Raw genomic sequence first — 24,934 nt, 5'->3', positions numbered from 1 at the left:
CCGGCCTGCAGGCCCGCGGGCCCGGAGGCGCACCGGCGGCGGTGGCCGTGCGGGTACAACCCGGAACGCGGGGTGCGGGGCGCCCGGCTCGCGGGTCGGGGCCGGGACCGGGGGCGAAATCGGCCAAGCAGGGCTGGGGCGGGGCGCGGGCCCCTCGCGGTCATGCCGCGGTGGATTTCACGGCGTGCGCCGCGGCCTCTGCGAGCCGGGCCCCCTCGGGGTGGCTGAGGGAGGTCATGCCAGAAGTCGGGAGATTGTAGTCCCCTCCTGCGTCCGCATGCGGTGGGGTTCGGGGTGTAGGCCCGCGATCAGAGTTGAGGGATTGCGAGGATCGCGGGCTGCGTTCGGGCCTGTGACTAGGGGTATCTTCCTGGAATGGTTATATCTGAGCCTCAGTTCCCTGTCTGTCTCTGCAGCTGGGTTTCAGTCCTCACCCGGCTCCAGTGGGCGTCAGACCACGCTTAGGTAAATCGCCCAGTGGACGAATGTGTTCTTTTCCCCTCCTGCCCCATGCCCCTCCCTCCCTCGCCCTGCTATTTAGTTGCTTATCTAGCACCCTGCAGGGATTATGCTGACCCTTAAGCCGGTGGGAAACCAGTCCATCCAGCTTCTGTCTCTTTCTGTTAAGAGGGTTACAGGTTTCCCAGAATTTGGGCGACATAATCAGTGGGTAACCATGGTTCCCTGCATGGTAGTCTTCTTGAAGCAGAAGTTTTGGGAAATTCTCACCTTCCTTGAGACTGGATGTCTAGCCTTTCTCAGGATTTCTGAGTGATGTCTACCCAGTTCTTGTGTTGGCCTCCTTCCTTGCCCTGGTTTCATTCCTTTTGAAAGGATCTCCTTACCTGAAGCTCTAGGGCCCCCTTATGGGCTCTCCCACTTGCTCTTGTTGTGAAAACCTTGCCTTAGTAGTAGCAGCACTTGGCACTTTTCCTAGTTTCTTCCCATTTAGTTCAGTACACAAGAGTTGATAACTTCTGTCCCATCTGGGAAAACAAAGGGGAAAGGGAAGGAGCAAATTATCTGGTTAATGTCAGAGTTGGGATGGCTTCAGATGCTTGCTTCCTTTAGAATCCAGCTGGCATGGATAATAAATAATCCTGTGTGATTTAGGACAAAGTCCCTAAGTTCTCTGGGTCTGTAAGATGAGGTGTTATTGTCTGCCTTAGCTAGGAGTGAGGCTCAAGTGAGATGATGTGTATAAACTTTAAGTATCTGGAATCTATTAGAGGATCAATAAATGTCTCTTTTCCCCTCCTTCTCTCCTTTGCTGACTCTGTTTTATAAGGGAGAGAGAGGTGAAGGACAGACCAATTTGTAGGCCAAGCATGTAGAGTTACTTGAAAAACATCCTATGCAAAAGCAGTAAATAGATAAAATATTGGGAATGTGAAGTTATAGGTGCCAAATCGAAACTTCTTAAAGTTTCATAAATTTCTTAATATTTTTCTTAAGACCAGAGACTGTCTAGGGTCCATGTTTTATGATTTCTGTTTATAAATGTAGCTGAAGTTGCCTCCGTGTAGAGATCCAAAGTTTCAGTGTGGTTGGGTCGAACTGGGAAGCACATTTACCAAAATGCTTTTCTCAACCACTGTTTTGTCGGGTTTTTTTCTTCCAGACCCAACATGAGTGAAGCTTCCTGCAAAAAACGGGATGACTATTTGGAGTGGCCTGAGTATTTTATGGCAGTGGCCTTCTTATCAGCACAGCGAAGCAAAGATCCAAATTCCCAGGTAAGTGAATTTCATAGGAGAATGTTTGGATACTCACATATAATGAGATGCACACGAATGAGAAAATTACAGAAAGGGGAGACTCAATGTGTCAACTTCAAAAATGCAGAGTAAATCTGCTGCCTTTTGTGCTGCATCCCTGCATGCTTACTTTCTCCTGTGAGACAGTAAATTGTCTTATGTTTTGTTAATTGCCTCTTATGCCCGTCTGGGGCTGGAGGTGCGCTTTCTTTGACTTGTGGGAGCTGCCACGGAAAACAGGCAAGGAGACAGAGAGCTCTCCGCACCTGCAGCAGCGATGTGTCTGTTTTGAGCCCTGTAGTCCCGCTGGTTTCATTCACTGCCTCCCCAGTGGCAGACCATCCACTTGTAGTCACCAGGCCTTTGGGAATGTTTCCCTCTAGGTCGGAGCCTGCATCGTGAATGCAGAAAACAAGATTGTCGGGATCGGGTACAATGGAATGCCCAATGGGTGCAGCGATGACCTGTTGCCGTGGAGGAGGACAGCAGAGAATAAGCTGGATACCAAATACCCGTATGGTAGGGCATGCTTTCCTGTTCCGTTCTGCTTGGTGACATAGCCTGGAGAAGGCTTAATTAAGGAAGTTGGGTCAGAAGGCATCCTCTCTCTTTTTCAGTCATCAACAGCCAGAAAGAAAAAATGTCCTGTTGAACTACCCCAATTTCCTGTCCCCTTAAGTTCCAAAGAGAGCCACGGATGGAAGCGTGGCAGTGGTCACAGCCTGGTGCTGAGGTCCAGGGCTCTGTTGCCTGTGGTGGGCCTGGCGGGCTTCACTGGTAGCCTGCTGGCCTGCATGACACCAGAGCATTGATGATGGCCAAGGGATGTGTGTGGTGGCTCTGCAGGTTGTTTCTTCACTACTTGGAAGCAGGGTCAACTAAGCAAGTGCCGGCAGGGGCTTTGCTCTGGTGGGAAGCAGGCTTCATTCAGCCCCGGGCCCGATGAGGGCATCTCACTCCAGCTTGTCTCCCGGAGGCGGAATCAAACTTCGAGTAGAGCTAGAGATCAAGAGAGGGATGATGGCCGGGCGCGGTGGCTCACGCCTGTAACTAGCACTCTGGGAGGCCGATGCGGGTGGATCGTTTGAGCTCAGGAGTTCGAGATCAGGCTGAGCAAGAGCAAGACCCTGTCTCTACTAAAAATAGAAAGAAATTAGCCAGATAACTAAAAATATATAGAAAAATTAGCCGGGCATGGTGGCGCATGCCTGTAGTCCCAGCTACTCGGGAGGCTGAGGCAGTAGGATTGCTCGAGCCCAGGAGTTTGAGGTTGCTGTGAGCTAGGCTGACGCCACGGCACTCTAGCCCAGGCAACAGAGTGAGACTCTGTCTCAAAAAAAAAAAAAAACAAAGGGATGAGGCAGGTGCTTCCTCTAGTGCCAGGGACTCTGCAGTCCCACAGCGGGCTCTGGCCAGGCCAGAAGTGTGTCATCAAAAACCTTTGGCTTCGCCATCTCTGGATTTCCTCTTGAAATTAGGGAAGGGTGCTTCTTAGAATGTGTTGCCCGTCTGGGACCCAGGGAGAAAATCCCTTCAGAGACTGTCTGGGAGGGACAAGCCACACCTTCACTCTTCCTTTTTTTCTGTGGAGAATATGCAACTAATGCCATAAAAGAGGCAAAGTGGGCTGCACATACTTGGTTGCTGATTTTTCTTGATGTTAGGCCCTGTGTTTTATGTCTAAAAATGAATAGACTGGCTCTGTTGGAAGTAAAGTAGACGAAGGCCATTCAAATGGGAAAGATTGTGCCTTCAGGAAGCCAAGTTCAAGCCATGATGTAAGACCTTTCTTCTTGGTTGACTCTTTCCTAGCAGGTTTTCCTATGGGTTTTTCTCATGAAGAATTTCAAGTCTACATTTAGTCTCATTTATATATTTTCACTAATGTTCCTGGACCTTAATCACGTTAAATAAGCCCCATAAATTTCTTTTTAAACAGCTGAAGGGCGGTTCCTCCACGTTTGAAAGAATAAGGACAAGGGAACCTCGGGGAGAGGAGGGACTGGGGCTGGAGGGTGGGGAGGACTGGCCCGCACTGAGGGTCTCCAGGCTGTGAGGATAGCTGGGTGATTAAGCGGGTCGAATAGTCAAGTGTCAGTCTAATTTCGCCCTTGCAGGAGTCAGGGAAAGGCTCTGAGCTGGGGAGCCTGTCTCCTCAGCCCCAGCTTTACAGCTGGTGGTAGTGAGCGACATGAAGTATGTGCCAACATATCCGAGGAACTTTCTGTCATCTTGATTTTGATTCTGTGAGCTTTCAATGGTGAGAAAGAAAAGGGATGATTAGTTGTTTCTAGGTCCACGCAAAGATAATTTTTCACAGTGCAGTTCAGTGTCCCATATAAAAGTGGTGAAAGTGCGAGTTGATGTGTTGAAGATCTGCATTGAAATGTATGATCACTATAGTCAGTATTTACCCAAGTCAGGACGGTGAAATGTTGGTCCTCGTACTGCACTCCGATATGGAGGAATTGTTAGATGTTAGTCTGTCGTTCTCAGGCTGGTTGCAGAGGATACCAGTGGTTGGACCAGTGTAGAGGGGTCCTCAGTGGTCACTGGGTGGCTTTCCTAGCCGGACCTGGGCCTTCTTCAGTCACCGGGAGCCCCAGGCAGATTTGCAGCAGTGACCTAGAAGCCACAGCTTTGTAGTGCATATGCAACACGCCCCAGCGCCCCCCACCCAGACTTCCCAGTGCTCTGTAACTTCTCAAGCAGCTGGTTGGTTTGTTACGAGACACTGCCTCTTGTTCAAGTTGGGGAAAATACCTTTCAGAGCCTCTTTCCAGAAGGAATTAAGAAAAAAACCCTACACGAGCATTTGTCCAACTTCACTGATTGTTTTTTATTAAATAGTTGCTGAGTTTCTGGGCACTGATTGTCCATCTGCATTATTTTTTATGATACTTCCAGGTTTGCAAAGCTCCCTGCCCTTATCAATTATTCATTTTATACATAGCCATGTTAGAATGTAGACAGTTTTCTTTCACAAGAGTAAGCTTGTAATTTGATGTACCATAAAAGTTGTAGAAGGTACTAAATGGTTTTTAAGAGGCATTTAGTATTACTACCACCATAATACTAGTAACGATGGGCTTTAAGTCTAAATAACGATGACTGCATGTAAACTGTATACTCATTCTGGTCTTTTCAGGGCTTTACAGGCCACAGAGAAGTAAATGTTTGGATTGCCTGGAATGTAATAGAAATGCTTGGTGATAATTGCCTAAAATGCAGGTCCTTTTTTTTTTTTTTTTTTGCTTCTGTATTAAGATTTCAAAAATTAATTTAAAAAAATAAAGTAATACTGTCTGGACTTGGGTAGCTTAACTCTTTCTTTTCTCATCTACATTAATGGTGACTGAGCTGCTGTACCCGGGAGGAAAGATTCGTAGGTTATGCGTTAATCCCTGTAAAGGAGCTTTAGAGATGATCTAGAGTTCTAGGCTAATGATTTTTAACTCCTTTGAATATATGGGACTCTCTTTTAAAAGTCAAAAGAACTTTCTAGGACCCCTACACAATGCTAAACTCTTAGTATCTTTTGAGTAAGAAACTCCATGATGACAAATCCAATCAGTAATACTTTACATTAATCTGAACTTTACTAATCAAAGACCATTTATGTGTGTTTGGGAAAAGTTTATATATGTGCTAGATGTGATATTTATCCAACTTCAGACATGCTGAGACACCCCAGAATACCTCAGTAACCTCAGGGTTCTATGCCCGTAGGATCTAAGCCTACCCTTTTAAGTAACTTCTGTAATGCCGCACATGCTGGGTGACATCTCCTAATTCCAAGGTCAGTGCTCTTTGTGCTACCCGACTCCGTGCCCCTCCTGTGGGGCACAGGAGTTCAGCTGTTCTGAAGTGTCAATCCTCTCATTTTGCAGTTGGTCAGACTGAGGCTCAGATGGAGCGACTCAGAAAGCAGGAGCTTGGGGAGTGGTGGCTGTGCCGAACATTAGACGGAAAGCCGCGTGCACGTGACTGACTTTAACACTTCTTCCAAGGGGGCTGCAGCGGGCTGAATGATTCTGTCCTCCCCAAATTCATGTGTTGGAACCCTATTCCCAGTGGGATGGCATTTGGAGCTAGGGCCTGTGGGAGGGAATTAAGCCCTGAGGGTGGAGCCCTCATGGATGGGATTAGTGCCCCTATAAAAGGGACCCCAGAGAACTCCCTCACTCTTCCCACTGTGAGAGGATGCAAGGAGAAGATGGTGCTCCCCAGAACCTGGCCGTGCCGGCACCCTAATTTCCCAACCTCCAGAACTGTGAGAGAGAAATTTCTGTTGTTTATAAGCCACCCGGTCTGTGGGACGTAGTTATAGCAGCCTCAGCTGACTAAGACAGGGAGCTTGAGAACTGTGTAAATTTGAATTTACCAATAACGTACAACTTAATTCAACTTATTAATTCTGGAAGTTGGAAGTCATTAGTCTTGATTGACACTTTGTGGGGAGGAGGGAACAGACTGCTTGTAACATAATAGGAAGACAGAGCTTTTTCTGGGCCGTGTCTCTAGAGAGATATTTTTAAAGGGTGTTTTTGTTCTTCCAGCTTTGGGATCAAAACTTCATGAAACTATTTGATTATAACGTAGTATTAATATGGAAAATGAAAATTCCCTCTGCTAAAGAAACTGCTTTTTTTTCATCCTTTTCCTGAAAAATCCAAAAGATAGGATGATGTCAGTAACATTAAGTGGCAGGAATAAGGCAATGTTATTATGCTGAGAACCTTTTCAGATGAATGACAATTAAAAAACCAGGAAGCAGCAGATTTACCTAATTTACTATATTAAAAAACTTCGGAAGATTTTTATTTTTATGAGGGGGTGGGTTGCTACGCCCGCGATGAAGTATTCAGTTGACATTTTTAGTTCCTTTCTCTTTGTGAAATTCATTACAGTGAAGCACATTTAATCAAAATACCAATTTTATAAAATGGAGGTAAAATACTCTTGGTAATTCAGATATCACTCTTTCCTTGGGTTTTTGTAACCAATTTTGATGATATAGTTTACAGACTAGAGAGTTGGAGAATTAACTTCTTCCCATGGTTACACTTGAGGGAAGTTTTGGTAATGCTTGCTTCACTCACCAAGCTGCCCTGCATGGCCTGCTGGCTCCCGTCGGCAAGGGGCTTTCTGTGTGAGTGCCTCTGTGCTCAGCCCCCTCCTCCCATCCAAATGCATCAAGGAACCACGTTTCTTTGCCTGCTGCATCATGAAAGGGACCAGAGAGTCTTTACTCTCCAGGAGTGCCCAGTGCATTGGGCAGAAATGGAGACATGGGGCTCTTACCAGAGTCATTTCCTATTTCTACAGGAATACCCTGAAAAGGCTATAATGCTGAGAAAGAAAATGCTGAAAACTTTGGAATTATTAAGGCAAGAGAGTTTAGCACGGCCACTTTAAACCCTATTGCCAGCATGGGGCAGTGCTTCTTTAAATTCTATATTTAAATTTCATCTTTATTTTTTAGACTTAGCATATTGTTAAGCATGCACAGATGTCATTTTTGTGATTACTTAGCCATTTACCTTACCCCCTTGAACGCTGACATTTTCCTGACTGCCATGCATGTGATATATTTCTTTGGCATCCAAAAGGTTAGTCTTGAGAAACTAATTTATCAAGAAGTTAGGAGGCTGATCCTTCTTAAGCTTTGACTTTCTCACAACTTGTAAGAGCTTCTTAGTAATTAAGATCAAATTTGTTCTTTCAGCCAGTTGAAATTGAATGCTTTCTGGTTTTGTTAGGCAGCCCCATGGATTTGATGACTTGCTGTTTCTTTTCCTGCAGAACTTAATTTCACTTATAGCTACCTGCCATTCTTCCCCTGCCTGGCCATCTAGTAGTTGTGGCCTGACAGCAGGTTAAATTAGGGACTTTTGGACAAAACAACTCATATAGTCAATGGAAAACCTTTGAGCAATTGTACAGAAAAGAAATTAAGTAGATTATTTTTATGAATTGAGGGCAAACTCAGGTTTGATTGTGTGGTGTTTTAGATAAACAGAGGAACGCAACAGTGTATGTATAAGTCTTTCCTGCCCCCTAAAATTAACCAGCTTGATGTAAGAATATTTCACTTTAAGGCATAATTGTGTATAAACAGTCTTCAGAAAAGAATAAATCATGATTTTCTTGTTAATTTATTTGATTTTTATGTGTGTATTTTTATAGATGCAGGGCTAATTATTTTTAAAGCACTAGAAATTACTATTTCAATATGAATATCTAGAAGGGATGTATAGTAACAAAATAACCCCTCGTTCTGAAGAGCAGATGTAGGAAAAGCTAAAATGCTCATCTATGGGGATCAGACTTACCCACGAAAAACACACATATGTCTGCTTTTTATAAAAAGTGATTTTCAAGTTAGTTCACCTCATATAAGTTTGAAGTAAAAACTGAATTTAAGGTGGTGGTTCTGAAGTTGGTGATCAGAAGTCAGCTCAAGGTTATCTTTGTACTGTAATCTCTTAAAATAAAGGGTTTGTTGAAAAATGAACAGCCGCCATACAATTTCAGGGTGGAATTCAACCTACGGTAGAAAACAGTTGTGTTAAGCGTTTGAGCACATTGATCTGAATGCAAGTGGACATTCCCAATGATAGATGTAACTTTAATTCCTTAAGTTTGGTAAGCTCAGTGTGGTTACAGTGAGCTCCTGAAAATGCTGACTCCCGTCGTCTATATTCTGGTGATCTGCTCTACGTCAGTGGTGCTGATTTTTACTGATCTCTGAAAATTGGTCTGAATCACTACGGTCTTATTTTGAGTTTTTTTCCATCAAGAATTTCCCTTTCATAAACGTTGTTAGTACTGATACCTTAAAATAGAATATGTGTATATTGTTTGTTCCCAGAAATAGTCAATAAAACCTGGTTCTTAGAGATTTTTGCAAATGTTTATATTGCTTTTTACTTTTGCTTTCTGAGGACTTTATTGTTTGGATGAGGATATGCATGTCTATAGCATGCATTATTAGCTAAGCAAACCCCCACAATGCTTAAAACAACAGTGACCACATTACGGGCAGCGTCTGGGTTCCAGGTCTGGTGTGTTCATACCCACTGATTGTAGGGCTGGCAGATATGTCACTTGGCACTTATTTCTCAGTATCTTCATGAAATAAATGATCACTGCAAACTCCTTCAGTTCTTGAATACTGAGTAAAAATATACATAATATAGCTTTGATTGGATTAGATTAGTGTCTATTTCTCTGTTTATGGAGTTCTGAAAGCATCTCAGTCAAAGCTACAGAGCCGTAAAAAGCCACTGGAGGCAGTGACAGGAGAACGTGTACATATTGGCAAATTAATAGATAGAAACAGGCTTCTTTCCTTCCCTCCCTTTCAGTGATTAAAATCTGCTGCAGTTCTAGGCTGAATGGAAACCAGATAGAGACGGTGTGTATAAATGGGAGAGGGTGGTTGAAAACTGTAGGTTATCCCACGAACATGGAGATAAAAGACAGTGGATGAAAAAAGTTTGGATAACAGCAATAAAGAAAAAGATCCTATGTCCAAGAAAAGAGAATATATGAATGCATCAGGCACACAAAACTCTTTGGAGATGAGGTTATTTTAAGACAAATAGAAAGAAGGGACTTTAGAAACCCTTTTGTGAACCAGTCAACGTGACAATAGTTATTGAAATGTAGACACGTGCCTGGTATCGGGAAATCCTGTGATAAACACGGGACGTTGGTGAAAGCAAGGGAGTTGGAATGTGAGCAAATGCATGCTCTTCTTGCTGGTGCTTCTTAAGTGTTGGGGCCAGCCACTTAGTGGAGGTGTAACTTTTATCTCTGTGCTTCTTTCAAATGATAGATGCCATAGCAAATTTAAAATATTGAATATGATAACTGAGCATGAATTTTTTAATTCTGCAATTAGAAGACTTTGTTCAAAATGCCATTAATTTTGAGTTTAGGTGAATAAAGGGAAGCAGAATTCCTCTTTGTCATTCTTCCTTCTCTGATCGAGTTATCACTTTTTTAGGAATTGAAATAAATACCAGTGAGTCATCTATTCTTTTACTAGTTTGAGTTGTCTGCTGGAAATGGGGGTGTTCTCTTGAGTAGTCTTGCTTTCTTTTTAAAAATTATAACTATTGGCTAGGTGCAGCCACTCACACCTATAATCCTAGCACTTTGGGAGGCCAAGGTGGGAGGATCGCTTGAGCTCAGGAGTTCAAGACCAGCCTGAGCAAGAGTGAGACCCTGTCTCTACTAAAAATACCAAAATTAGCCAGGTGTGGTGGCACGTACCTGTAGTTCCAGCTACTCAGGAGGCTGAGGCCGGGGAATAGCTTGAGCCCAGGAGTTGGAGGTTACAGTGGAAGCTATGATGATGCCACTGCATTTTAGCTGGGGCGACGGAGTAAGACCCTGTCTCAAAAAAAAAAAAAAAAAAAAAAAAAAAAAAAAAAAAAAAATATATATATATATATATATAGCTTTATTTTATAAAATGTAGGATTTTTTTCAGAGCACTTTCACACACAGTCATTCATTCATTTGGTAGATACTTCTAGGGCACCTATTATATGCCAGGCACTCTTTCCTAGTAAACAAAATGTACATGGTCTGTTCTCTGTTTTCAAGGAGTTTGCAGACTAATCGTGGAGGAGGAAGGCTGAGTGAAATAAGCAGATATTGCTGAATAATCCTTTCTGAGGAAGGAAGTGCCTTTCAAGCTGAGATCCAAAGGAGTAGACGGGTACCATCAGGTTAGGATGCGTGAGTGGTGTTGGGGTGAGAAGAGCATTCTAAGCAGAGAGATTGCTTGGGCGAAGGCCCTCAGATGGGAAAGCGCTTGCAGCAACTGTCAAGAAAAGACATCAGTTCAAGCCTAGTGGGGGTAAAGGGTGGAGCGACAGAGTGTGATCGAGGGTCTTGTAGGTTTAGGAGTTTGGATCTGAAAGATTGCTTTTGTTGTGCTATGGACAGAGTGTGTGTGTCCTCCCAAAATTCATGTTGAAATCCTAACCCCAAGGTGATGGTATTAGGAGGTGGGGCCTGGAGGTTATTAGGCCTCATGAATGAGACTAGGGCCCTCATGAAAGGGCCCGAGGGAGCTGGTTTGCCCCTTACACCATGTAATAAGCCCTCACCACACACTGGATCTGCCAGCCCCTTGATCTTGGACTTCCCAGTCTCTAGAACTGTAAGAAATAAATTTCTATTGTTTAGAAGCTACCAGTTTACAGTATTTTTCTAGAGCAGTCCAAAAAGACTAGAACAGGTTGTGTGTGTGAACTGGATTGTTCCAGGCAAGAGTGGAAACAGGGGCAGCAACCATGAGGCCTTGAGGTAGGTGGTTGAGGGGGCCTCCTAGGGTGGCGATGCCAGGGTCGGGGAGGCGCGGCTGGATATAAGGTATCTTTGGGGGGCGGCATCAGGAGGGCGGGGTGGCATAGGGTGCGAGAGGGAGACTGAGTTCCCCGAACAGTTCTGGCCGCAGCAGCTGGATAGGCCTACTGAGGTGGAGAAGATTAAAGGAGAAGCAAGGTTTGGGGAAGATCTAGGCAGATTTGGACACTTGGAGTTTGAGCTGCCCATGAGAGTTCCCAGTAAAGGCGTCAGGTGGGCATAGGAGTGGGGAGAAATCCAGGCTGGCGACGTCAGTACGGGCATGTTTGACGTTCGGACGCTTGAACGCGGCGGACGTGGGCGGAGGGTCGAGGTAGTGTGTGCAGAGGCGGGAGGAGAAGGCCCTGGCCTGGTCCCTGACGCTTCCGGCATTCAGAGGCTGGCGCAGGAGGAAGGGCCTGTGAAGGTGTCCTCAGGGAGCACCTGGAGCCGTGTCTGAGGAATCTTTGAGCATCTTTTAGATACGGTCCTGAGATGTGTGGCTGTGAAGAGAGCAGAAGGGCAGGGTGGTGGCTAGAATGGAGATGGGGCCAAGAGAAAGGTTTACGTTGTTTGTAAGATGGGAGAATCTAGTCTTTGGTTTTTTTCTTCTTTGTAGTAGACATTTGCTGATGGGAATAGTCGGAAAGGGAGAGAGAGAGGGAGAGAGGTGTGAGTCAAGGAAGGGAGACAGCAGGGCGTTGGAGGATGTGCGGGGACGGCCCCCAAGCACACTGGTTGGTAACAGGAAGGCCTCGGTGGCGCTGACAGCAGACGCAGAGGCCGGCGGAGGTGGCGGTGGGCGTGGTGAATCACCCCATTTCCACGCAGGGCGAAGCAGGGCTGTCCCGCCGCCGGGAGAGCAGGGAGCAGCTTGGGCGCGGGGAGGCAGGAGGAGGATTGCTGTGGGTGGGAGAGGGGCTGCCAGGGCGCAGTGTCCTAGGAATGTAGGGCAGTGGCAGGCTCTGCGTCTTATCTGAGAATCAGGGTTCGGGCGGTTAATCCGCGTTTTCTGCATGCTGAAACGGGATCAGTGCGTCGCCTGAGGCGGGCAGTGCGGAGCTGGGATTAATTAGAGCACACATGTCCTGACTCCTCCTCCAGTGCTCAGTCCTGGTTCACCCTTTAAAAACTATTAACACAAGGAGAAAGCTTTTAAGCTTTATAATGTACATTTGCATTATAATACTGTCAACTGATGATTAGTGTTCTGTGTCTGTTTGGTGCTTTTTTAATACATTTTAGGCTTCGCATATGTCTTTCACATGAACAGTGGGAAGGGAGTTGGGCATGGCTTACCCATGGACAAATGCAGCTATTTCCCCACCCTCCTCCTCCTGACCTGATTGTGTGCCCTTAGCACACAGGCAAGCAGTGTAATTAGAGTTCTGGGGGCTTTATTATCAGTAATGGAAACCCCACAGTCAGAAATCTCTTTAGCCCTGAGCACTACCGTTGGGACTAAGTGGCTCCCCTGGGTGCTCGGAGCTGCTGCCAGCAGCTTTAGCAAGAGGCAGTGAGCAAGGGGGCGGCGGATGGGAGACAGAGTGGGAGAGAAGGAAATGGATGTTCTGTAGGCAGGCTCAGCTGGGCAGCCCGGGAAGGCCTGGTCTCTGGCCGAAGCTGGACAGAGGGCAGGAAGCACCAGCATTTATCAGGTGGGCCTTCTGTGCCGTGCTCTTAACAGATCATAGTCTTTGCAGTGTTTCTGGGTGAGGCAGTTTTCTCTCCATTTCACAGGTCAGGAGGCTGAGGCTTAAGAAGAGGCCTAAAGTCATCAGACTAGTGGAGGGGGGGCACCGTGTGAGGAGGTGGCTGAGTGAACGTGGTAAGGAGGAAGCGTAGGGGACAGGCAGAGCTGGCCGTGGCCCCAAGAACCGGGGCTGCGTGGTTCTAGGAGTGGAGACAGGAGTTCATGCTGGTGGCCTGGGGATGGGGTATCCTGGGGCTGGTGTCCACCTGGAGCGTGGCTTCCTTATCCCTTCTTCCCAGACCTGGCCAGAATTCCTTGTTGCCATTGTTTTCTTCCAGCAGAGACCTCCTCTCTGGGAACAGGGTGGAAACAGTACAGATTCCAGACATTTTCCAAGCGTGGGGCTGGCTTTGTCTGCACACATGAACTTCACTGTGATGTCTCTTGAGTGGGACCGTGTGTCCCTCAGTGGCAGAAGGCCTCAGTTCCTTTATCTTCTGAATAGAAAGGCCACTAGCTGCGTGTGGGGCCAGGCTGGGGGCACGTGTTGTTGATTGGTTGGGGTGCACTCAGGTGAGGCAGAAGTGCTGTCACCTGTGTCTCTGTGCAGGAAGACCCTGTTCCTGTCATCATAGCGAGGACCAGCTAGGGTTGAGCCTGTCCATTCTGACTACAGGTACAATGGCTGCATTTGCATAGGTCTTTCTAGTTCACAGAGCTTTTCCTACCGTGTCCCTCGTGTGACCCTGTGAGATGGGAAGGGGAGGGTGTCTTTGTGTAGACAGATCCCAGAGTTTAAACCCCTTTGTTCTGAAAAGGCATTTGTAATCCAAATACATTTTTCTACAGAAATAACATTACCTGAAGATTCAATTCCCCTTCTACCTTCGAGCAGTGCATTTAACCCCTCGTTGCCTGAATTTTCTCAGCACTTCCTCGGTAGTCCTTTTCTAGTGCTCGTGGCTGCGCTCAGTCTGGTTGTTTCCATGCTTCTGCCCGGCTGGCGTGAGCTCTGCAGGGACAGGACCCCCTGCTAACTGTGACCCTGGTCATTAACCAGGTTGCTACTTCACTGATCTAGAAACGAGGTGCGGGAGAGATAAGGTAGATGAGTGGCATTGTTTGGGACCACATTCCAGCAATGTTTGCTTTAGATCAGGGATAGCCCTAATCGAGGCTACTTTATAACCTCTTAGGGGAGGGGTGGGCTGAGGGGCTTGAATTTAGAGGCTCTTCTATTAAATTATTGACTTGAAGGAGAGGTGCTCTGGAGGCTGGCAGTGACATATGAGGCCCTGTCAGGACATCTTTCAATAATTAAGAAACAAGTAGTTGAAATTCCATTTTAGTTCCAGAAGGCTTGAGACAGTTCCTTAAATGGATCTGTTAGGGGAGCGAGTCGTGCCCCACCCGCAGCGGAAGTTTCCGTCAGGCCTCTGCTGGCAGCGAGTGCCCGTGTCCTGAGAGGCGTGCCCAGGTTTAGCGACTCTGCACCTGTAGGGCTCCAGAAGTAAGAACACTTAGACCCCATTTCAAGAAGTAATGACAAAAAGCTTTGTCATCAGAGTGGAAATGGAATATCTTATAAATTAACATTGAGTTATTTTTTAAAATGCACAGGTTAACCTTGAACTTGGGTACCCCATTTCATGTCAATTGTTAATTGCAGGGGGAACCCCACAGAAAGAATAGAAGGTGATGCTTCCCACTTTTTCATCCCAGAAGGCCAGGAGCTGTTGAGTGCTGACCCTTGTCTTGTCAATGAACGGAACTGTCTGTGCTCTGGACGCCTCAGCCCTGGGTGGCGCAGGTCTGCTCTCGGCAGGTGCTCCGTGCGTGGCCTTCTGACCCCGACCCTAACAAGAGCTGCCACGCCATCCTGCCTGCCTCTGCAGGTCAGCTTGGCAGAACTCCCCTCAGGTCTGAGGAAGTTGTTTTCTTCAAGGAAATTCCCTACCACTAAAAATGAAGATTTTTAAATAATCTGGAGAGTTTCTTTAACTGGAATAGGAACTTCGTTTTCCTGACTCCGAATTTTATCAGGCCCCATATTTCCTGTCATGTCTTAATAGCAGATGAAGAGCAGTTGAGGGTAGAGTCACACTGTTACTGCTAAATTATTTGTGTAGCAGTTAGAATTTGTTTAGCATTATTCAGGGATTTTTTTAAAAACATATTTGAGTAACCTTAATAATACTGCTGTCTAAAATAGATACTGAATTAGTCTTATATCAAAAGAGATGAAAGTCAAATCTATAAAATGTTGAATGTCTTAAATCTAACCAAGGATGGAATATATCCTGTTAATTTGTCAAACTTCTAGAGAACCGCCTACATGAGACAGTAAGGATTAATCAAGCCCTAGTAAGAGAGAATTTGAAAAATACAGTTTTCTAATTATACAATCTCTTCTCAGTGGTCCAAGGTTAATGCAGTTCTGAATTCTGACAGTTAGTAATAGAAAAGAAAAAAAAACCGCCAAAGCATATGAATTGTCTTATAATTACCTGAAACAGAGGTTCTCCTCTGGCAATCAAGAACTTAATAAGCTTTAATCTGATATTTTCAGCATTCAATACTTTTCCTTTTAAACTATGTTGGAAATAATTGGAGGGTTTTGTGTCACTCTCTGTGCTTATCAAATATACTTGTAGTATTTGAGATTTCTTTTGCTCATTGCTTAGCCATAGATGTGTAATTTAGGTAGTTGAAAATTGTATCTTTTTTGACAGTTTAACTTATGACTATTTCCTAGATACTATATGTCTTTGGAATACTTAGTCTTTATTCCTACTGCAAATATAAAAACTGTGCTCAAAACTAACAGCTAACTCCTTGCTTGATTTTTGCATTCAGGTATATTTGTGGCTCTTGGCTGCAGTTCTTAGGCAACACAATAAAAATATTAACACTAGAGAATGGTAAGTTTATTCTTTAGTTTATTGCTGTCAGATAATCTGTGACTATTTACTGTACAGGTTGAGCATCCCAAATCTGGGAATTTGAAATCCAAAATGTTCTAAAATCCAAAACTTTTTTGAGTGGTAATGTGACATTCAGAGGAAATACTCCTTGGAGCATTTTGGATTTTGGATTTTTGGATTGGGGATGCTCAACTGTTAAGTATAATGTAAATATTCCAAAATCCAAAAAAATATGAAATCCAGAACACTTCTGGTCCCAAGCATTGTGGATAAGGGTTTCTCAACCTGTCGCAAGAAAAGGTGCAGAGAAGCCCCAGAAGAGGAGAGAAGACCTGGGAGAAGATGGGAAATTGGGCTAGATGTATAGAGATATCAGGGTTTTACAGATAGATCTGGTATCTGAGATCTGTGAATAGATGAATTCTTGAAGTTGGTGACTATAGGAGGAAAATAGAAGACCAGGATTGAACCTTGGGGAAGGGCCCAGAAAGGCAGGAGAAAGAAAAGGACCCACAGAAAAGTAGATGGCCAACACCAAGGGTGGGGTGGTCCTGGGGGGTTTAGAGGGGAGAGTAGTCCACTGATCAAGGCCAAGACAGCAGGGGAATCTGAAAGTTGCAACCAAACAGAGATTTTGGTTATTGGTAACAATAAGGCCATCCAGTGGCACGTGGGAGCTGCTCTTACCAGCCAACTGTGCATACCTCTTCCCAGCTTCGTGTCACGTTGGAGCTTGAGATTGGCCATGTGGGAATATCTACACCACAGAAATTGGCAGATGCTGCAAATGAGGGCTTTAAAAAAAATTAGTTATAAACATTTATCAGCACATTACAGAGGTCAGTAGGTTTCCATAGAGTAGTGATTCTCAAACTTTATGTGGTGACCCAGCATGGGCTACATCCCAAGCACACACACCTGAAGCAGGTGTTAGGAACAGTACTTAACCTTGCATGTGGGGTGCATTCTGATCTCTACTCTTCCCTTCTTATCTATTTCATTAAAAAAGAAAAAGGAAAAAGCTGGTATAACTCACTGAACTTGGTTGCACGACCTGCAGTTTGAAGAACGTTGTTTTAGAGAAAACTAGAAGTTATATATATGCAGTATAATGTCAAGACAATTATTTTAAAAATTAGAATAGCAGTTGTAGACAGGATGATTTCATCTTGAAAGGAAGAAGAAAAAAGACCTAAAAGGCTGAAAAGATGACCTTTTCAGAATGGGGACTAAGTACGTGCTGAAGGGAGAAGAAAGACGGAGCAGAGAGAAGCCGGGGCCTCAGAGATGGGGCCTGCCGTGGGCGCCTGGAGGGCAGGCTCATGTTCTGTTAGCGAGAGCTTGCTTTGCAGCAGGTCAGCTGCTGGGGAGTGCCGAGGAATTAAACTGGAAGACTTAGGAAAAAGCAAAATATCAGATGCATTTGGTATTTTTAAATTGCTTTATTTAGTTAGGTGGAAATGCGCTTTCTCAGAGCCGGTGTTCTCCCGTGCGCTGAAAGAGCACTCACGCACCTTGTCGTGAGCTTCTAAGCGCCAGACTGGGCCTTGAACCCTGGTGCTGCCCCTGTGGCAAAGCTTCTCCGTGCTCGCCTGCAGAGGTGGAGAGGACAGCGGAAGATGCCCGGCCTTGTGGTGGTCTGGCCAGCCGGGTCCTGCGTGCTCTTCGTGGCCTGGAGCGGATTTGGCAGTTAGCTGGAGGTCAGCGTAGAGGGCCAGTCCGAGTAAAACGAGTCCGCACACTCCACCCTGACCAAAAGGGCGGTCGTCAAGTTAGTCTGCCCAGTTTCCTCCTTGAGGACAGTCTAGGGGCGGGGCCTGACTGAGGAGTGTCTCCTCACATGGAACAAACCCGAGGGACATGCAGGGCGGTGCTGGCGGGACGGACGGCCAGAGCTGCAGGGGCTTGGAGATCCTGGACCTGCGAGGCAAGTGTCAGCCCAGAAAGGTGAAGCCACGTGTCAGCACCTGGACAGACAGCACCTGGGAGGTCCAGGCCAAGGTGGGGAGAGCTCCTCCGGGTTGGAATTTCTCCCCTTGACCCCTTAGGCGTGGCCTGGGCAAGCCGTGTTATTCAGAGAGGGTTTGGTGGGCTAAGGGGACTCTGGGCAAGGAAGTAGGTGTTGGCCGTGTATGCAGCTGAAAGGGTGCACAGGAACCAGCGAGGAAAACTAGGGTGCGGTCGACCCTAATGCTCTGGACTGAACGCTTGAGTTTTGTTTTCGTCATTGTCTAGTTTTGAATTCGTGGGACTGTGGATTGTGGACTGTTCCTTTTAAAAGTCTTGTGTATCCCTGACACTCTGTTCCTATTGCCCGGTAGACTTCATCTTTTTTTTAACAAGAAGCTTTGTATTTTTTATCTTGTGATTTCTTAGTTAGGAGAAAAGAAGTCTGTTTATAATCCTGTGTGTTATTTCTATAAATCACCCTTTATACACAGGAATGTCAGATGCTGCCCAAGAGAATCTGTTTCATGTGGTAATTTTCACTAATGAATCCAGACCTATAATGTTAAATTTTGCCCCAGACTGCCTTGGATGAATTAGAGGAAGATGGTTGCAGTCAATGTGACAATTCTTAGAGATTCAAAAGAGGATGCCAGAATAGTGTTTCATAACAGATTCAGAGACTGCAGTTCTGAATACTAATACCAACACCATCAAAAAATATTTATTAGATGGGAAAGCATATTTTTGATATTTGAATTTAGGAGGACTTTTAGTATTTTCCAACGTCACCATCAATAATTGGAATCTGCATTTCCTCTTTTATTCATTCAATAAATATTTAACACTCCCATTATGTTCATGGCATGCCGTTAGACTCTGGGGGAGTTACAAAGAACCTAGAAGTCTGGGCTCTGCCCTCCAGGGGGAAATAAAAGAAACAATTACATCTAATTGTTTTTAACCCTGAGCAGCTTTAATCCCAGCTTCTGAACATCTTGGTCACCAGGGGAGGAGGGGCCAGGGAGCCTCTCCAAGGCCAATACCCACACGGCGTGGCCGGGCGCCCTTGCCCCCTTCTCTTCTCTGCCGTCTCTGTGCCTTCACAGCGTGTTAGACCTGCTAGTCTCAGGGGTGCGGCTGAGGTCCCTCTGTGGCCGGTGAGGATTATTCTCTGACGGGCTGTGATCTGATTAAGCGCAGCTCATTCGCCTCTTTAGATTTTCCTGCAATGCCAGAAGAGACTACTCATTTTTACACAGGACTAAGACTTCCTAAAACGTGGTATTCATAGACTAAAACTGAGTAATTACTAACATTTCCTGAGAGAGCTCTCAGTCAGCTTTCTGCCTGCGAAATTGCAGACCTTGTGTGGGAGACACGTGCACTTATAGATAGTTGCATTTCCACCCAAAAATGGGAGGCTGGCTGAGGAAGGCAGGCCAGGGTCTTCATCTGTGTGACCCAGGGTAGGTGCTCAGTAAATGTGCATTGACTAAGCCAAGGAGTCCAGTCTGAAATGTATGAGAGCCATGAGTTTAGGCCACTGTTCATTTAAGGCCTCAAAACTCCTGGAAGAAGGCGTTAACTACAGCAGGTTGGGGTGTTAGAGAAGGTAGGGGAGACCCTTAGAGATCCCCATATTTCTATTCTAGGCGTTTTGCATGATGTGGACCACGGTCAGATAGTCATTCATTCATTTGTTCAACAAACATTTATTTGAGCACTTGTGCGCATAGCATGTGCGTAGCATGTGGGGATACCAGAAGAGCCCAGAGGCGGTGCTTCTTGAACTTGTGAGCATGTTAGAATCATCTGGGGAATCTCTTAAAAATTCCCAGTCCTGGGCCATACCCCAGACCATCCCACTTTCCAGGCGTGGGGCACAGATACAAAGTATTAATATTTTGGAAGCTCCACCAGGGTATTCCAATGTACAGACAAGTTTGCGAGTCATTGCCATAGGAGTTTATAATCCAGATTTCGATAACACACCCAGCAAATTCAGTAACGATACAAGATGGCCATACGGAAACCCCACAGAGCAGAGTAAGGGACTCAAACCCAAACCTGTGAGCACTACTCCTTCCCGCTGGAGGAGGAATACCTACCGCCTGTGGAATCGGGGGCAGGAACATCTACCCAGGGGGGCCTGGGGAGTGGGTCAGCTTTGACGGGTTGCGGAGAGAGGAAGGTGCTCCCTTTGACTGTGAACTCAGACAAGTCGGGGGAATGACCCTGGATCATGGTTTTGGGATCGGTGGTAGGAGGGGCCAACATATCAAAAATTTGACTCCTCCTTGCCAGTAAGTGCATGAATGTTTTTCTTACACAAGACAAACTGCTGGCCATCAGCTGGCGTTTTTTCTGTGTGTATGTGGGCCCAGAACGATGATAGGAAGCGGATCCCTCTGGATGGAAATGCTCAGCTGCTTCACTTCTTGATTCTCCTGCTCTTAAAATTGCTCCCTGTCCTCTTAACAGCCACAGTGAATGTCCCTGTGTGTGCATATCAACACACAAATGAGCCATTTTATGGGGGCCATTCAGCACCCCAGGGTCTTGTGGAGCGCTGAGCTATGGCTGGTGCCGGGTGGGTGGAAGCACTTGACCTCGGCCCCTCTGGCGGCTCCAGGTGCTCACGGCTGGGGCTGCTGCGCCAGCGGCTTGGCGGCTAATCTCCTGCCCGGGCAGGCCACGTGGGTCTCCTTTGGTAGTCTCAGTACTTGCTGTTTCTAATCAATTTTTTTTTATTAAGTCTGTTATATGTTATTTCAGAGAGGGGGAATGAAATGCTTTAACACGTAGTAAATTCTTCATGAGCTGCCGCCTGAGTCTTCCCTTCTTTCTCTCTCAAACCCACAGTGTGCCACGCCGAGCTAAATGCCATCATGAACAAAAATTCGGCCGACGTGAAAGGCTGTAGTATATATGTCGCCTTGTTCCCGTGTAATGAGTGTGCTAAGCTCATCATCCAGGCAGGTAGGAACCGGCCTTTGCATGTGTCACATTTGCGATGCTGCCTGCTCTTCAGCAGCTCTTTGCAGATGTGTTTGATCTTAAATTGCTATTGTTTAGATCTAAATTAACTTGCACTATCAGCTTTGCAAGATATTTCCCGTGTTTTGTTTTTGAATGGTGCCAGGTATTTTAAGACTAATTGCATCCTTTGTGATTCTTAGCATGTTTTTAATTTAGTTTGCAACTTCTTAAACTGCAAGCTGCCAAAAAACAACACAGGCATTGCATGTAATTACTGTCAGTTTACTATTCTCTGACATATTGCGCATAGATTAGGGAGGAGGGAGAGAAATGAACTTCTGTCAGAAACAAGGTCAGCTGGGAGTCCGTATATGAAATTTTAATTTGTATCTAATACATGGTAGATATTTAAGGATCTAAAGATATCTTTGCATATAAATGTCATAAGACTCAAATGGTGTACTGCTTTAAGTTTTTCTTATATTACAGTTACCATAAATCTATACCATTGTATTCTGAATATTTCACCTTTTTCAAACTGTCACATCTAAGATTCAGCTACGCTTTATCTCCATAAAACTCTCGGCTTGAGATTTAAAGACTTAGCATGTTTAGCCAGATGTGTGGTTTAAAGGGGCTGTTTATCACAAGCCCCTGCATCTCAGACAGAAGAGGTCTGCTGGTACCGAACCAAAAGCCGCAGTCAAGGAAGCGTGCGGGCTCCTTCCCCGTTGTTGTCCCAAAATCCTTTGGACGTTTTCCTCACCGGCCTCGGCCTCAGGTGTGGAGCAGAGGCAGGTGCCTGGGAAGAACAGTGTGTGCTCCACACGGCCAGCCTCCCTGTCCCCCCTGAGGCTGGTGGAGCAGCCTTCAGTGCGGGGCCCTCAGACTCCTGGCTCCCAGGTTAGCTCTGCCTGGTAAGATCAGGCAAGGAAAACAGACCTGCTCTCCATAGCTGCTCTTGGACGCACATGGTCCTTGCCTCTTGTTTTGCCGACGCCCTCCACTCCCCCGTTAGCTTCTTGAGTTAAGAGCAGTTGCCTCATGAATAAGGAGTATTTGATTACCTGTAGTAAAGAAAATTTGTTAATTGGATCAAAGCTTGACTCCTTGCTTTCCCTTTGCATTTGTTAAAGATCCATAAAGACTGGAGGGGAGGTTAACTATAATCCACCGTCTGCTGTATTAGGAAGTGGCAGAAATGTATATTTCAGTGACTGGACATTGTCTGCAGGCACGCTCGGAAAAGGTCATTAATCAGAGACGATATGAGGGCTCCGTCTGCTTCTGCGTGTCTTTGTGGTGTCTGTATGTGCACTTACTAAGGAGACTCCCCTTGTTACCTTTTAAGGTATTAAAGAAGTTATTTTCATGTCGGATAAATACCACGATAGTGATGAGACAAAAGCCGCGAGGCTCCTGTTCAATATGGCCGGGGTGACGTTCAGGTGAGTAGGGAGAACCTGGGGAGGGCGGTGTGATGCGCTGATGAGGAGACTTATTTGACCTTGACTGATGTTTAGTTTCTCCTCTGGTGCCTGACTTCCACACTTGGAAGTGTCTTTGGAAAGGTAGGAGCATGAGAGTCTCAAAATTATTTTAGGGGGCAGATTTTTAAGAGCGATGACAGGAGTATCTGAAGACAATTTGTTTAATGATTATACTTAGTGACTTTCCAGGGCTTACACTAATTTTTCAAGTAGTGAGAAATGTAAAAATTCACATTTTTTATAATAGTAACACCAAACCTTTGTAAATTTTGTAAATGTAATAACTCTGGCGTAGAAAATTTAGGCTGAAAGTAACCTGCCAGGTTGAAACACCAGGAATTCTTTTTACAGCAACGTTTTAAGTTGAGATTTGAAGTCTTTTGGATTTTTATGATTATGTTTGCTAAGCAAAGATTGTAAGATATGTTTTACTTCCAAGTAAGTTCAACCACCTTTGATTCATGGCAGAAGATTTCTCTGGGACAGTGCAGGTTTACAAAGTTTTACGGTGTTAGTGGTGAGCAACAGCGGGGCTGTCACGGCTGGTGGCTCGGCTGGCCCCTGTGCTGATCATTAGGGAGACAAGTTATGCAGAACCATCTCCTGAACTCCGCTGTTATACCTTATGAGACTTTAAATCCACGTTATTTACATACTCTCTTGCTTACTGATTCTTAAAAATATATATATTTATAATTTTCTTTATAATTGTTGTAGAGGTAATAAGTAAGAAGTTACTGAGGGCCAGGCTCAGTGTCTCAATGAGACAGCACTTTGGGAGGCTGAGGCAGGAGGATCGCTTGAGCCCAGGAGTTTGAGACCAGCCTTGGCAACATAGCAAGACCCTGTCTCTACAAAAAATTTTTTTAAATTAGCCTGTTAGCTAGACATGATGGTGTGTACCTGTAGTCCCAGCTGCTTCAGAGGCTGAGGCAGGAGGATGGCTGGAGTCCAGAAGTTTGAGGCTCCAGTGAGCTATGATGACGCCATTGCACTCTAGCCTGGGTGACAGCAAGACCCTGTCTCTAAAAAACAAAAAAAAGAAAAGTTAATGAGTAAAAAAATATAGTTGGTTTATTTTACATTTGCATTCTTAGAACATAACTTCAACAATTATTCCTCATTAAAGCTAGTTGTTTTTTGCTATGTATAAGAGGCAAAAGAAAATTTACTGTTTTTTACATTAGAGTCACTCCAAGTTGTCTACAGAAATTTCCTAGAAAATGAGATAAATCTGATGGGAAAACTAGTAATCGGATATCATGTTGTGCAGCTAACTTGTTAGAAATCCTTTGACTCCCTGATAATTTGTGAAACTCAGATAGCTGAAGAACGTACAAACCACGCCACCCCATGCATCTCTTTTTGTCTTGTCTCTTCTGCTCCGCCTCTCTCCCGGTGTGGTGCGCTATAATTGGCTCCCATGGAGATAAAATATCAAGCAAATCCCAGGACATTTATTTCTCCACATAGAAAATATAAGTTAAGCCAACGTAAACAAATTGCTTTAACTGCTCACCAGATCATACCTTTCTATGTTTTGTTTTTTATGTTTAGGAAATTCACACCGAAGTGCAGCAAGATTGTCATTGACTTTGATTCAATTAACAGCAGAGCAAGTCAGAAGCTTCAGTGAGTTACATCTCATTAAATCTCCAGAAGATTGGGATTATCCTCTTCTAAGAAGCTGCTAATGCCTTTCATCTTGAAGTTACACATAACTTTTTAATAGCCAGTGCAGCAAAAGTAGACATCTAAAGAATATAAAGCCTCAAATCTTCCTTACTGTCTCTCCTGTCACATGGAATCCACATCTGTTTGAACTATTGATTTAGGGTTTAAAATAAGGGAACCCCTCCGTGGCCTAGAGCAAGGGTGCCTGCCCCTCGTGTCCAGGCTTGCAGGATGCTGGTGGCGCTGCCGAGCGGCCCCAGCTGTCTGTCATCCGCTGCATTCCAGCAGCCGCCCTTCGCTGCTGCGTGTGTGGAAGGACAAATAAAGAATCGCTGTTGTGTTCTTAGTGGGGACGAGCAGACACACTGATGTGAACATCTGGCCCAAATGAAGCATGACATGTAGTGCCCTTGGAAAAAAGTCAGGACTCAGTGACAGTGTTAATGTATTTGCTGCAGAGAGTCGAGAGAAGCCCCCACCTACCCACGCTGAAAACCGAGATGGTGTGGCACATCCGTAATGACAGGTGATGAGCATAATGGAACCAGGGCCGTTTCCTCTGCCCCTGCTGTCCTGCTGGACACAGGGTGGGGGCACATTAGTCCTTTGGGGGTGGGGACCCCTGCCGTTTTGGCTTATTTTTGGTTTGTTGGTCACATGGAGATCCTACGTTGATCTGAATAATGAGTTGTTCCCAGAGAGGACAGCCTGTCTCCCTTGGTGCCCCGAAGACCACGCTCCACTGTGGTGGCAGCTGGGTTGTGTGGTTGGGAGGGGTCCGTCACGTGGACCTCGTTGCCTTTCCTCTGAATGCCAGCACGGTTCATTTCCAAGGCAGCCCTGCAACCCAGAGTAAATTCATTCCTATCCTGTAAGTGAATCGTGAGAAATTCCGCCCACCTGGAGGCAGGTTATCGCGGAGCTGTCGGTGGCTGGAGCTCGTGTGTGCTCCTGGGCCTGCGCTGTCAGCTACACAGATAGCACTTCCTGATCACCACGGTTGGGACGCGTGGCCCGGCCCTTTGTCTTTAATCTCGTCTAATTTTTATTAAACCTGCTCAGTACCTTTGTTGAGAAAGATTATTACCTTTTTTAAGTGCT

The 24,934-nt window shown here is 45.5% G+C and overlaps 1 protein-coding gene across 2 annotated transcripts; it reads left to right on the top strand.

Annotated features, from left to right (window-relative positions):
* DCTD (dCMP deaminase) lies at nt 1–23,941 on the top strand. Of its 2 annotated transcripts, none has more exons than XM_012657465.1 (6): nt 1–53; nt 1,622–1,736; nt 2,141–2,276; nt 20,553–20,669; nt 22,021–22,117; nt 23,717–23,941. In XM_012657465.1, exons 2-6 carry the CDS (start codon nt 1,629–1,631, stop codon nt 23,793–23,795), a joined length of 537 nt encoding a protein of 178 aa, XP_012512919.1. In that variant the 5' UTR covers nt 1–53; nt 1,622–1,628; the 3' UTR covers nt 23,796–23,941. The 2 variants fall into 2 exon arrangements, with proteins under 2 accessions (XP_012512919.1, XP_012512920.1); XM_012657466.1 differs by lacking the exon at nt 1–53 and adding an exon at nt 369–465.
* The last annotated feature ends 993 nt before the right edge of the window (nt 23,942–24,934 follow it).

Source organism: Propithecus coquereli, unplaced genomic scaffold (genome assembly GCF_000956105.1).
Source record: "Propithecus coquereli isolate 6110/MARCELLA unplaced genomic scaffold, Pcoq_1.0 Scaffold543, whole genome shotgun sequence".
Lineage (NCBI taxonomy): Eukaryota > Metazoa > Chordata > Mammalia > Primates > Indriidae > Propithecus > Propithecus coquereli.
The sequence above is the reverse complement of the archived record's forward strand: the minus strand, read 5'-3'. Positions and strand labels throughout refer to the sequence as shown.

Coding starts and splice junctions, on each gene's coding strand:
- DCTD (XM_012657465.1), top strand. CDS start 1,629: ATGAGTGAAGCTTCCTGCAAAAAACGGGATGACTATTTGGAGTGGCCT. Junction 20,670..22,020: donor TAAGCTCATCATCCAGGCAG/GTAGGAACCGGC, acceptor TTACCTTTTAAG/GTATTAAAGAAGTTATTTTC. Junction 22,118..23,716: donor ATGGCCGGGGTGACGTTCAG/GTGAGTAGGGAG, acceptor TTTTATGTTTAG/GAAATTCACACCGAAGTGCA.